Source organism: Equus quagga, chromosome 17 (genome assembly GCF_021613505.1).
Source record: "Equus quagga isolate Etosha38 chromosome 17, UCLA_HA_Equagga_1.0, whole genome shotgun sequence".
In the NCBI taxonomy this organism is placed as follows: Eukaryota; Metazoa; Chordata; class Mammalia; order Perissodactyla; family Equidae; genus Equus; species Equus quagga.
In genome coordinates this window covers 2,848,679-2,862,222 of record NC_060283.1, presented here as the reverse complement: position 1 = coordinate 2,862,222, position 13,544 = coordinate 2,848,679, and the positions used below count along the sequence as shown (strand labels likewise).

General features: G+C 54.6%; 1 protein-coding gene across 8 annotated transcripts in view; it reads right to left on the bottom strand.

The window, feature by feature from the left end:
- The window catches only part of SHANK2 (SH3 and multiple ankyrin repeat domains 2), a 559,847-nt gene that overhangs the window by 365,394 nt on the left and 180,909 nt on the right, over window positions 1-13,544 (bottom strand). For 7 of the 8 annotated variants that reach the window (XM_046643796.1, XM_046643794.1, XM_046643795.1 and 4 more), the window contains 2 exons: window positions 4,055-4,121; window positions 3,449-3,619 (listed from right to left, as the gene is read on the bottom strand). In XM_046643796.1, the coding sequence (XP_046499752.1) occupies window positions 3,449-3,619; window positions 4,055-4,121 (238 nt within the window). The remainder of the gene's footprint in view (window positions 1-3,448; window positions 3,620-4,054; window positions 4,122-13,544) is intronic. The other variant, XM_046643798.1, reaches the window with a different exon arrangement.

Genomic DNA, 13,544 nt, shown 5'->3' with positions numbered 1-13,544 from the left:
GCAGATCTGCCTGAATCCTGAGCCAGCAACCTCTCAGGTCTCGCAGTCAGAATTCTTCCCTTTGGTGACCCCACGGAGGTGACTCGACCCTCTGGGGTCTGTCCTCCTCCGTCCTTTCTCTGTCCCCCCCTCCAGAGAGAAGCTGGCCGGCTGCGTCCTTCATCTGTAAGGTCTCCGGATGCCCCGGACAGGTCCGCCCCTAACCCCGCAGGGCAGGAGCATTCCCAGCGCTGCTGAATATTTCATAGAGGGCAAGAAGTCACAAGGAGGACGTTTCTCTTTGAAATGTTAAAACTGAATGTGGGAGTCAAGGACGAAGCAGGACTTGGAGAGAAAATAATCGATTCAGCAGGTGAGAGCTTATTCTGGGCCTGGGGGGGCGGGGAGCAGGAGTCTGTAGGAACACCCCTGTCTGTAACATGACTTCCCTCCTGAATGGAGGATGAGCCCCTCGCACATGGTTGGTGAGAGGCCACCGTGAGCTCGAAAGCCTTCCCGGGGGCTGCCTTACTGCACTGCCCGGGGTGGCTGGTCTTAGGGGTGGGTCCCACAGTCCTTGATGCTCGATTCTGAGGTGACCTCTCTGTAGCCTCCAGGCTCAGCCTCGCCCTGCTGCTGAAGCACCCTCGTCCACCACTGCCCCTCGCCTCTAAGCACAACTGGGGTCTGGCTTAACTCTGGCAGCGACGGAGCGATGGAGCCTGGACCAGGGAGCTGAGAAAAGAAACCCCTCTGACGGCGGAGGTGATCCATCCTGTCAGTGGCCTGTAACTGAAGAACCCTCCTCTTGCCTCCACCCACGCCGTCCAGCCCTGCTTCCAGGACCAGCCCCACTGAGGACCCCCCAGCTGTCCTGTCCCAGCCCACAGTGATGCTGAAGCTCTCGTGTGTGGTGACGTGGTCTTCTTGGCTTCCCAAGAGAGGCAGCAGAGCGTGGAGGTGAAGAGAACAGAGTCCTCCAGAGTCGGATGGACCTGGGTTCAAAGCCTTGCTGGGTCAATCACTCCAGTGTGCGGTTTCGGGAGAGTCCTGCACAGGACATGCTCTTGGGGCCCTGCCCGCATCCCCTGGGCACTCGGTGCTCCCGTGTACGTGGAGTGCTTACCCTCAAAGGCACCTGCCCCTCCCCAACGAGGGCTTTCCTCGGTGCTAGGACGGCGCCTGCATAGAGCAGACCTGAACTGATGGGGGAGCTTGAACTGGCGGATAAATGCATCAGTTGTCTCACCCTTGGGGTGTAATAACGCCAAGCCATGCTCTGGCACTCCCCCAGAGGTCCCCAGTGGGACCCAGCCTCAGGTGCCTGTAGTATCAGCTGCTCATTATCACACCTGAGCTGGCCTCCTGTCCTCCCCGGCTTTGTTCCTCATGCTCCCATGGCACCACCTCCACAGTAAACCCCGTGCCCTCAAACCCATCCCTCAGGCTCCACTCCTAGGGGAGCTCAACCCCAAAAGCCATGTCCTACGTCAGGTTCTTCCTAGGGAAGCTGCAGACAGGAGCTGCACCCGGGCTCGGGGACCGAAGGGGTGAGATGCTGCAGGTGAACTGGCGGGCACGCAGCCCCCAGGCAGCGTCAGCTGTTCACTCACCGGGAGGCGGGGCGGCTTCCCTGGACAACGCGCACGGACCCGTGTGCAGGATCCCAGCAGGTAAGACAGGGCCCAGGCTACAGGGAGGGACAGCATCAGACCCTCCCCACCTCACACCCAACCTCTGGCTCCCGAAAGTAACACCACGGGGAGATGGAAAGTTGGGGTGGGCACGGGGCAGAGAGCAAACACCTGGGTTCGGATCTAGAGGTTTGGTTAACGCGGCCCCAAAGCGGGATTTATAGGGATTCCCTGTGCTTCGACGCGTTGGTGGTCGGAGCGACGTCTGCCTCCACAGACGGCCCGCAGCCTCCCTGCCCTTCATCTCTGCGCAATTTTCAACAGAGTTGACTTCAATGGTGCAGTTTGCACCGAGGCCGGTTTGCTAGTTCACAGCCACAAAACCTTAGTCAGACGACTCAGAGGAAAGACAAGGCCTCTTTTTCCTTCTCTGGAGATGCTGAAGGGACCCTGCGGGAAAGTGCAGATTTTCTGGGCTGTCCTTTCCCTCGGGGCCACGAACTGGGAAAGCCCACGGCGCGGGTAACAGAGGCACGGACACTCTGCGTGTGGTGTGATTGTAACAGCCGGCCCCGCAGCATCACGGAGCCCCGGGGGTTTACAAGGCACAGAAGCGAAAGGCCTCAAGCTTCAGTCCCAACACTGTGAAATATGGAAGTCGCAGGAGCCCGCAGTGGGTGCCCCCATGTCTCTATAGGGTATGTCCTTTATGGTTTAAAGAAATCGTTGATCACAATGGGTGAGTAGCAATTAAAACGCCTTCATCCAACAAACGGGATTACTTTTATGATAAGAAAAAAATCTGTTTGTAAAGAGGTGTTTGCACCACAGATAGAAAAGCTAATTATATCTCAAAATGGAAGAGACAGGCCAGGAACCTCCCCAGTCTGGGTTTTTAAATCCGCCCGGTGCTTCACGGAATTCGGCAGTTTCTGAGAAGGAGAGTTGGCGGCGGGTCCTAATATTCCAGGTGGGGCGGGAGGGGGCTGAAGCAGCAGGAAGGGCTTAGGGGCAGAGGTCGGAGTCCCAGGGTCTCTCAGCCCCATTCTGAGAGCCAGATAAGGAAGACCCTTCTTTGTTGCATGAGCTCCAATCAGGGTTGGCGCTTAATAAATATCATAAGGGTGGCCCCCGAGCTTGTTAAGCATTGCAGACAACTCAGAGACCCACAGGGGCCATTAACAATCCCCACAGTCGTGGGGTGGGACCTGCACACACGCCCGCTCACCTCTCTGCTTTGCTGCGTGCCCTGCTCAATAGAGTCCCAGATGCCTTCACAGAAACCACTATTTTTAGACCCCAAGCTCTCTCTATCCTATTGTACGGCTCTCTCGTATTAGGGAGGTGGTGGGAAGACAGTCGCTGGCACTCTGAGAGCTCAGTTCATTTTCTAAATCACTTTGCAGACGTTAACTCATCAATCTCTATGATGCGCGCACACGGAGGTGCTGATGTGGCCGTGGTGCAGGCATGGATCTCAGAGCAATTAAGTGATTTGCCCTGGCTCATGGCGGGGGGGAGGGGAGGAACTCGCGTCAGCATCGGGTGCAGCCTTCGGGAGGCCTGATGCTCAGCACAGGGTGCTGGCTGATGCAGACAAAGCCCCTGGCTCTGCATCCTTGTGCGATTCTCAGAGGCAGGGCGGGTACCGGCCACAAACTTGACACGTGAAGACTCGACAGCCAAACACACACGGTTTCGCTCACCCCCATCCCCAAACACGGGGGGAGGGGCACAGGCAGTGAGACACAGATGCCATCCCGCTACTTCTCCAGGCGCCTTGGAGCCCCACCGCCCACCCCCTCGAGGGGATGGCGCCATCTTCGAAAGCTCACCGCTGCTGGTCCAATCAGACTGCTCCCCGCTGCAGGTCCTGTGTAAGCCCGGGGCTGGAGGAAACAGGCCAGCGGGCTCTTCCAAGATGCAAGACTGGGCCCAGCCGCCGGCGGGGCGATGGGAGAGAGGGGGCGCCCGGGAGACAGTCCTCCTGGTTGGTACAAGGGGGACTAGAAAGGGGAATGGCCATCAGCACCATTGCTGGGGACAGTGGAACGGATGCAGAGAGAAGGTGGGGGCGGGGTCCCATTGGCTTCTCTTGTCTCCTTCGGTCGCCATCTCTTCCTTTCAATGGGAGTGTGTTATGTTACAGAATCTTGCAATAAACCCATCTGATTTAGATGCAAACTAGCTGATTCGCCAGTTGGACAGCAGTGCCCTGCACCCACTGCATGCCGCTTTGTCGGTTTCCTTGGCTTTCCTTAGCGCCAGCCCCACCGCGAGTTAAGAAAACTAAGAACAGAGACGGAAAAGATGCTAGGACTGTGCCTTCTGTCAAGTTTTTGCTAAAAGCGGGCTCTGAACCATCTAACGAGGATTAAAGAAAGGGGTCATCTCCTTAGCCAGACGGTACCCCCCCGGGGTCCATCCCCGAGCCTACTCACCGATGTCCGTTTCCTTGTGGTTCTTGATGTATTCCGCCAGCTCGAAGTTGCCCGCTATGATGGCCACCTGCAAGAGTGGAAATCACGTTAAGGTGACAACTGCAGGGCAGCGACCTCTTACACACTCTCACGTCACTGGATGCCTGATGGCAAAATGAGTCCAATCATAGCTGTTTTTTTTTTGTTTTGTTTTGTTTTTTTAACAGGAGATCTATCTTTTTTTTCAGTTTTATTGAGATATGATGGACATACAACACTGGTCACGGTGCACAGCATAATAATTTGACATAGATATATTGGGAAATGACTACTACAATACGTCTGCCTGACATCCATCACCTCATATAGTTGCTAAACTTTTTTTGCCTTGGGATGAGAACTTTTAGGATCTACTCCCTCAGCAGCGTTCAAGTTTACCACTGTCAACAGCAGTGTTAACTATAGTCCCCATGCTGGACATTACACCCCAGCACTGGTTTGTCTTGTAATTGGAAGTTTGTACCTTTTGACCACCTTCACCCGTTTTGCCCACCCCCGACCCCAGGCCTCGGGGAACCACAGATCTGATCACTTTTTCTAGGAGTTTGGGTTTTTTTTTTTTAATTCCACATATAAGTGAGAGCATACGGTGTTTGTCTTCCTGCATCTGACTCATCTCTCTCAGCACGATGCCTTCCAGGTCCATCCACGTTGTCGCAAATGGCAGGACCAATTGTAACTCTTACGACGGCAGCCGCGACATCCGTGGGCCCTCGAACCCACACAGTCACGTCTTCCCACTCTGTCAAACACCACACCCGCCCCTCTCAAAGCCCCTGGCCCTTTCACAATGAGGCCATCATTCCACGAGAATCTCTGAGAGCGTGCCTCTGTGCAGAAGGCCCATGGGGGGAGAAATCTGTGCAGCCACGAGGCCCAAGCCTGGAGACCCCCTCGGCCGTGTCCTGTATTCCCACCAGGCCCGCTTGGTTCCGACACGCACGCCCCAGAGTCCGTCTTTCTGCTTAGATACGAGCCAGTCCCCATAACCAGAGAGAGGGAGAAACCTCGAAAAAGCACTCAAAGCTTTTCACCAGATTTCAGTTTAGGGGAAAAAAATTCCACCCCTGCACGTGCCACACACGTGTGCACAGCCAGGCGGGTGACATCAAGGCCAACACCTTCAGGAAACGATTCCAACCCGAGCCCGGCAGGTCTGTTGACTAAAATCAAAGAGCTGCGGGATCCGTGACATGCTGAGGCAGCCAGGCAGGCAAAGCCAAATGCCCCTGGGATGCCTGGGGGTCCCCCAGGGAGATGTGAACCAGAGCCCACGTGGGAAGGGCCCACAGCACTCACGGTGCCCCAGACAGGGAGACCCTGGGCTCGGAGGCAACAGTCTACACCCACAAATGAGCCAGGCATTCAGACGCCAGCCTGGAGCCGCACGCATCATCTGCAGTCAATTGACTTTCCGTGATAATGTGGGTGGGCCTCATCCAATCTTTTGGAGGCCTTAAGAGGAAATACTAAGATTTCCTGGTGAAGGGGAAATTCTGCCTCAAGCGGCAGCATCAACTCCTGCTGGAGTTTCCAGCCTGCCCTACAGATTTCAGACTTGCCAGTCCCCACAGCCATGTGAGCCAATTCCTTACATACATATATGTATATTTCCAACCTGTCGGTTCTGTTTTCCCAGAGATCCTCTGACGGATACACAATTCACGGAGGCCGTGGGCTCCTGTGCTAGAGGCCTGGGGGCCCCAGACCCGTGGCTTCAGAGTGACGTTGATGTCAACTCTTGGGCACCGCCTAATGCTCCGTGCCCTCCAAGGATGCCACCCCACAGGAGAAGCCAGTAGCCAATCCAGCCCCTCCCTGGCTCGCTAGTGACAAGAGGAGCTATGGCGGCCCCTGTCTACACTAGCTTGGGGGAACAGGGGTGGAAGGCAAGCACCATTTCAGGGGGCAGCCCCAGGTTCTGCAGATACAGAGGCAGGGTGGAACCATCGGGTGGAATGAGCTCCATCGGCCTCCTGTAGGGTGACCGCTCACCTGGGACCTGGGCTTCAGACTGTGCACAACAGGGACAGAGATGAAGATTCTGGAGGGGAGGTCCACAGCCGGCAACCTAGTCTGCTGGCACTTATGACTGAAGGTAGAAGGAGGGGTCTGCAGGGTCACACATCACACAGAGCCTAGTGTCACCGAGGTGACAACTGGTCAGGGTCATTCCTTGTCTTTCAGCCAAACCCTCAAAGGCAAAACTCGCTCACGCCCATCAGGATGACTACTATCGAAACCCAGACAATAACAAGTGTTGGCAAGGGTGTGGAAAAACGAACAGATTTGTGTATTTCCGGTGGGAATGCAAAAGGGTGCAGTGGCTGGGGAAAACAGCATTGAGATTCCTCAAAAAATTAAACCTAGAACCACCCGGTGATCCAGCAATTCTACTTGTGGGTACATATCCAGGTAGGATGGTTAACTTTGTGGGTCAACTTGACTGGACCACAGGAGGCCCAGATATTTGGTTAAATGTGATTCTGGGCATGTCTATGATGGTGTTTCTGGGTGAGATTAACATCTGAATTGTTAGCTGAGTCAAGCAGATTGCCCTGCCCTGTGTGGGTGGGCCTTGTCTAATCAGGTGAAGACCTGAATATAACCAAAAACCTGTGTGACGGGGAATGCCTTCCATGTGACTGTGTGAGCCGGGTGTCGGCCTTCCATGGCCTTCACACTGGGAGGAAACACTGGCTCCTCTTGGGTCTCCAGCCCCCTGGCTTTCAGTTGGAAACCGACGCCATCAGCTCTGCCGGGTCTCCAGCTTGCCAGGACTTCAGATCTCGGACTTTTCAGCCTCCATAATAACAAATCTCTCTATGCGTGTGTGTGTGCACACGTACATACACACACATGCACACCTACGCACATCGTGTTGGTGCTGTTTCTCTGGAGAACCCTAATACAGATTTTGGGGCTGGGAGTGGGGGGTGCCACTCTGACGAATACCCGGAAAGCAGCTTTGGAAGAGGGCACGGGTACAGGCTGGAAGAGCACTGAGGTGCATGCTACACATGAGGACAGCGAAGGCCATCCTGAAGAGCTCTCAGTGGAAATGAGGAACAAGTCACGGGAAGCTGGAGGTAAGGAGATCCTCGTTATAAAGTGACAAAACTTGGCTGACTTGTGGCCACGTTCCAGCACTGTGTGGAAGGCAGAACTCGTGAGCAACAAAATTGAATGTCTAGCTGAGGAAGGTTCCAAGCAAAGTGTGGAAGGAGCGGCTTGGCATCTCCTGACCACGCAGAGTAAGATGCAAGAAGCGAGAGAGAAATCCAAAGAGGAATTGTTGAGCAAAAAGGAAGCAGAACTTGAAGATCTGGAAAATCCTCAGCCTATCCAAGATGCAAAAGATGAGAAAGCAGGTTCTGAAGAGAATACCAAGGGTGTGGCTGAACCATCACTCGGTAAATAGTTTATGGGACCCCAGGAGCAGAGACACTGCTGGGCTAAACTGAAGGGGATGAAGTTGGGACGAAATGAAATGAAGGAAGGTTGTTGGGCTTCCTGGGTGTGACAGGATGAGACAACAGAGCTATTTGGTGGCAAATATGCACTATTCTTCAAGAAGAGGGAAAAATGATCCCAAAGGCAATCCAGAGAATGTAAGGGCCACTGTCTCAGTTTCAACAGGTCGGACAGCCTTCACCTGAAGCCTGGGGGGTGGGGAGCCGTGCGGGCGAGGCTGCTGCTGGGCAGAACCTGGAGCCGAAGAAGATTATTCGCGAGACTTAAGATCTCATGGCTTTTGCCTTGCCCGGTTTTGGAGGTGCCCGGGACCGTCCGTCCCTCCTTCTCTTTGATTCTTCTCTTCTGGAATGGGCACGTCTCTCCAGGGCCTGTCCCTCCGCTGTATTTTGGAAGCATGAACTTGTCTGGTTTCACGGGGTCTCAGCTGGAAAGGAACCCTGCCTCGGGAGGAACGGTACCGCCAGGCTCACCCACACCTGCGGCGGATGACCTTCAGACGAGACTTCACACTGTAGATTTTGGAGATGGTGCTGGAATGTGTTTAGACTTTGTGGGCTGTTGAGATGGAACGAATGTATTTTATACGCGAGAAGGATGTGAATTTTGGGGAGCCAGGGGGTGGATTATTACAGACTCAATGTCTGTGTCTCCCCTGAATTCCTATGTGGCAGCCCTAACTCCCAGTGGGATGGTGTGCGGAGATGGGGGCCTTTGGAGGTCATCAGGAACAGGTGAGGTCACGAGGGTGGGGTCCCCACGATGGGGTAAGTGCATTAACAGCAGAGGAGGAGATGCTCTCGTTCCCTCTCCACCGCGTGAGGACTCAGTCAGAGAGTGGCTGTCTGCAAGCCAGGAAGAGGGCCCTCACCAGGACCCAACCGCTGCCACGCTGACCTTGGACTTCCAGCCTCCAAATCTGTGAAAAACAAATGTCTGCTGTTTAAGACCCCAGTACACGGTATTTCATTATGGCAGCCTGAGCAGATTAAGAGAGCGGGATTTCAAAGAGAACCGTACTTCCGTACTCACAGCAGCATTAGTCACAATAGCCAAAGGTGGAAGCAACCCAAGTGCCCATCGACAGAGGAACGGATAAACAAAATGTGGTCTAGCCATACAACGGAAGATTATTCAGCCGTAAAAAGGGAGGAAATTCTCACACCTGCTACAACACGGGTGAACCTTGAGGATGTGATGCTGAGTGAAATAAGCCAGTCACAAAAGGACAAATGTTGTTTGAGTCCACTCACAGGAGGTACCAGGGTCATCAAATTCATAGAGAATCTGGTGGGTCCCAGGGGGTGGGGGAGGGGGAATGGGGAGTGGTAGTTTAATGGGGGCAGAGTTTCAGTTTTGCAAGATGTAAAGCGTTCTCAAGATGGACAGTTACGATGGTTTCAGAACAGCGTACATAACGCCACTGAACTATACAGTTAAAAATGGTTATGACAGTAAAACTTACGTCACGTGTATTTTACCACAATTTAAAAAAAAAAGGCAAAAGTCCACCTGGGTGGACCAGCAGGAGAGAAATTGGCAGAGAGGCGCTGTCTGGCCTCGGGGCTGCTGGATGCGTACTGTGTGACCTTGGGCGTGACAGTTCATCCACGGGCCTGTTTTCTCATCTGTGAAATGGGCTGGGCGTGAGGATTCGAGGAGACTGTGTCTGTAAAGGTTTGGAGTGGTGCCTGGCACACAGTAAGCCCTAAAAACCTTGCTGCTCCTATCGTCGTTCGAATGATTGTTATTGAGTACTTACACGCGAGCAGTGGACAGCTCATTGCAGAGGTCCCTAAGCCCCCTTGAAACAAACACACAATCATATACACAAGCACACACCCACACGTCCGCACTCCAACACACGCCCAGGACAGCTGCGGGAAACAACGTAAAACTGGACCAGCAAGCAGCCATTCCAAGCTTACGCTTCCAGAGAGAGGCTGGAAGAGCTGGGAACCGAGTGACCGCGCACCCGGGAAGCCAGACCAGAAGAACTGGGCCCACCATGCAAGGGAGAACAATACGGACATTTATTTGTGATAATTGCCTGACTGTTTCTCCTTTGATTTCAAGGCCAGAAAAGTGCTCCCTGCAGGAGGTCGCCACCTGCCTGTCCTGCTCGGGGGCTGCACCCCTGCTGCCTGCCGCACGCCTGGCACAGCACGGCTTCCCAGGAAATGCTTTAGGGGAGGAGGGAGAGGTTTGATGGTGGCATCTCAGCGGCATCCAGCAGGCATTTGGCTGGCCGCTTGGAATCAGGAGGAAGGCAGAATGTTGGGGTCCGTTTTCTCAGGTTTCAGGCATGCATATCAGTAACAAGAGTGAAGACGGATCAGGCATTTACGTGGACACACTGTCTGTTCTAAAGACTTCACATGGCTAGATCCCCTCTGATCCTAACAACTCTATGAAGTGGCCCCATCATCTCTCCTTGACATGCGGGGAAACTGAGGCACAGTAGGTTAAGTAACTTGCCCAGCATCACACAGCTAGTCAGTGCTGAAGCCAAGATCAGATCCTTCTCTAATTATCATGGCACACACTATGTCTATAAATAATTTTCATTGACTATGGTGTTTTTTAGAAAGTTAACTTGTAATGGAATCAGAGGAAAGACTCTTAGTGGAAAATAGCAGCACAACCTACAATTAATGACGGGTTGTTCTCCAGAGCTTGTGACAAGCCACGCTGGGCAGGCTGCACTGGCTGGGCGAGCAGAGAAGTTTCTGCAATGAAAAGTGTCTTGGGTGGGCAAATGCCCCTTTCTAAAAAGGATGGACGCCACCCTGTCCTAACAAATCGGAGGGGAGAGAATGAACAAATGAGGCTGAATTCACAGCCCACTTGTTTTGGGGGGTTTTGTTTTGTTCCATTCATTCGACTTCCCTCCTCCCTCCTTGCTTCAAGTAACACTTCAACGCCGTGTACCAAAGCCGGCCGTTCGGCACCACCACAGTGAAAGGCAGGTATCCAGCTTGAGGCAGGAATGTTTGGATGCAGAGAAGCCCAGCGCAGCAAGGAGCCCCTTCTGGACTCAAAGTGGCTCTTCCTGTCCCCTCCTTTCTTAAGCCAACCTCCAGTCTCAGGGCCATCACTTAAGGTGAACACATGGAGGGTGCTATGGAGAGAAGGCGCTCCTGGCAGGGGTGACAGCCAGAGCAAAGGTTTGGTGGACAGATGGGTGATGTGGCGAATGTGCCAGTCTGTCTGTGTGATGGGCAGGATGGATGTGGAGGAGTGGGGGACGATTGGACGCTAGCACTGGGGGACGATGGGGAGGTCCCGAGAAGAATCCAGACGTGGAACTCGAAGGGAGTCAGGGCTTCTGCAGAGAAGAGGAAAAGAGGAACCCATGGAATGGGGAGGCCCGTGGGGAAAGAGAACACGAAGGTGGCCAGAGAAACAGCTACCTGGCCGACGTCTCCGGGGGGCTGGGGAGTGGATGGAAAGAATCCCAATGAGGATGGCCATTCCTGGGCTGACACACGACAGGAGGGTAGCGGACACCACGTGTGCAAACACTGGTCGTTCATCTCAGGCCTGTCGCTCTCATTCTAAATCACCCCGACTCTCAGATCCGTATCTGGGGAGGAGGGAAGGCCTTTTATGGACTTTTTACCCAAGAGTTATGCAGCACAAAGCACGGGAGTCTTTAGTTCTCTCCTCTGTATCTCAGAGGAGAAGGAGGGCGGCTGCAGCCTCTGGGAAGACGCCGGGAGCGCCTCCTGTCTGCACAGCGCTGGCCTCCCGCAGAAGCGGGCTGCTTTCCCCGGGCGTCCGCCTGCCTCGGGGCTGGACTTTCATGCTCCTGCGTCCCCACAATTCACGCCCCAAGGCAGAGACAACATCTAAACATGGTGCATTTTACAAATCCTTTGATCTTCGTTATTACTGACATGAAAAATATTAGATGTTATGTACGGTCCAGGCAGTATCAACGGTTCCAGGTCTGATGGATGAGGGTACGGCAACATCGGTTCCGGCAGAAATTACTGCCCATGACACATCCGAGACGTGGACCCTCTGCAGATGCTGACAAGGCCTCTCCTGAGAGGTTGACATTGAGACCACCATGTGCAGAGGGTGCCCCAGGGGGCTCCGACTTGGTGACCAGGCCATGGGGACCCGAGGATGCAGGGATGTCAGCGAAGGAAACTCACATCTTCTCCCCCAACAGCAGCACCAGCGGGCAGGGAAAGATGCTCGGACGCCTCTCCACATCGCAGGCCAGTGCATCCGGGCAGCCAGCCTCGGAGACCACCCTCCCGCTTCACAGAATCGAATGGCCGGGAGCACGCGCAAGCTTTTCATCTGTTTTTATAACTCAGAAGTTGACAATTGTGCTCTTTTTGGCACCTCAAACGCTTACACCTAACAGTGACTTGGTCTCATGCTCCCTGAAGCACCTTTTCAAAATCCACGACATGACCATGACATCCTACAAGGAGTTACGATCGTAGGAAGATGGGGCTTGGGGTCTCCATCCCGCTCGCCCTGGGAAATGCCACAGCAGAGCACAACTCGGAGTCGCCAAGGAAGGCAGCAACCAAGACCGCCTCGTCCACGAGAGGCTGGGGCCCCGGGTCTGCGGCTCGCCCAGCCTCCTGCCTCACCCACCATGTACAACCTGCATCTCGATGCCTCGGCTCCTGGACTTCTTTCTCCTCCCCATGTGCATCCCAGCATGGCCAGGTGCTCGCATCCCGGGTGCTCCTTCAGAGCCCAGTGGAAAGGCCATCGGCACGTCCTTCTAGAACCCTCTGCCCTGTTGCGTCCCCAGCCCTTGTTCCCCCTCCAAATGCAGCCACTTCCTACACTCTGAGTGAGGAGGGAAGGGCCTGCTACAGAAGAAGCATCCTCAGTTCCCAGTGCTGCCCCTCGCTTCCGGCATTTATTCTGACCCTCTAATCTACAGCTGAATTAGGGAGACTCTCTCATCCACCCAGGCCCTGCGCCCACCTCATCGGTGACACGTGTAGTGTTCCTGTGGGCAGATGCTGGACCACAGTGGAGAGTACCCCCACAGACCCAGGAACTCACTGCTCAATGAACAAGTGGAGGAAAGGGTGAGGCCGCCACCATTGTGGGTGCCTGAAAATCGTCCAAGTCTCGTGCCCAAGGGCCATGCTGGAAGCACACGGGGGCCAGCGTGTTTAGGAAGTGCTGGGGCAAGTCGGGGGCTGTGTGTGGAGCAGCACGGGGAGCCCTCTGCTCAGGGTCCCACAGGTGGTGTGAGGAGCCACCCCAATCCACAAGGCACCTGCCCGCTGTCCTTCTCAAGTCAACAAATGAAGCTGACCCCACTGCCCACCTGCTACATGCCAGGCTTCGTGCCAGATGTTGCGGGCCTCGCGAAACCCCAGCCCTATCCTCAAAGGCATCCCACAACCAGATGGCTGCAATCCCCATCATCCTCAGCCTCCAAGGGACTGAGAGACTAGCACGGGGAAATGGAGGGAACAATACACGTGCTATCAGGGGTGGTGCAGGGGGCATCATGCAGCACCAGGAGCAAGGAGAGCCCTGGAGGAACTCAGGGCCCCGGAAGATTCGATGCAGGAAAGTTAACTCGACAGACAGGCAGGGGAGGAGGGTGTGAGGCCATCTGGTTGGCTCCTGCTGGAACTCTGCTGATTTAGTCCCACCCCACCTAGATCAGAAAGCCACTTCCATAGGGCTTCTTGGACGACGTCAGCACTGCGTGCAAAATAAGCTTGCCGGCCTCAAGCCATCCATCCATCCACCCGCCCACCCAATCACCTACTCATCCACCCATCCACCCACCCACTTAATCACCTATCCATCCACCCACCCACCCACTCAATCACCTACTCATCCACCCATCCACACACCCATCCACCCACCCAATCACCTACTCAGCCACCCATCCACCTACCCACTTAGTCACCCACCCATCTACCGACCCACTCAATCACCTATTCATCCACCCATCCACCCACCCTCTTAATCACCC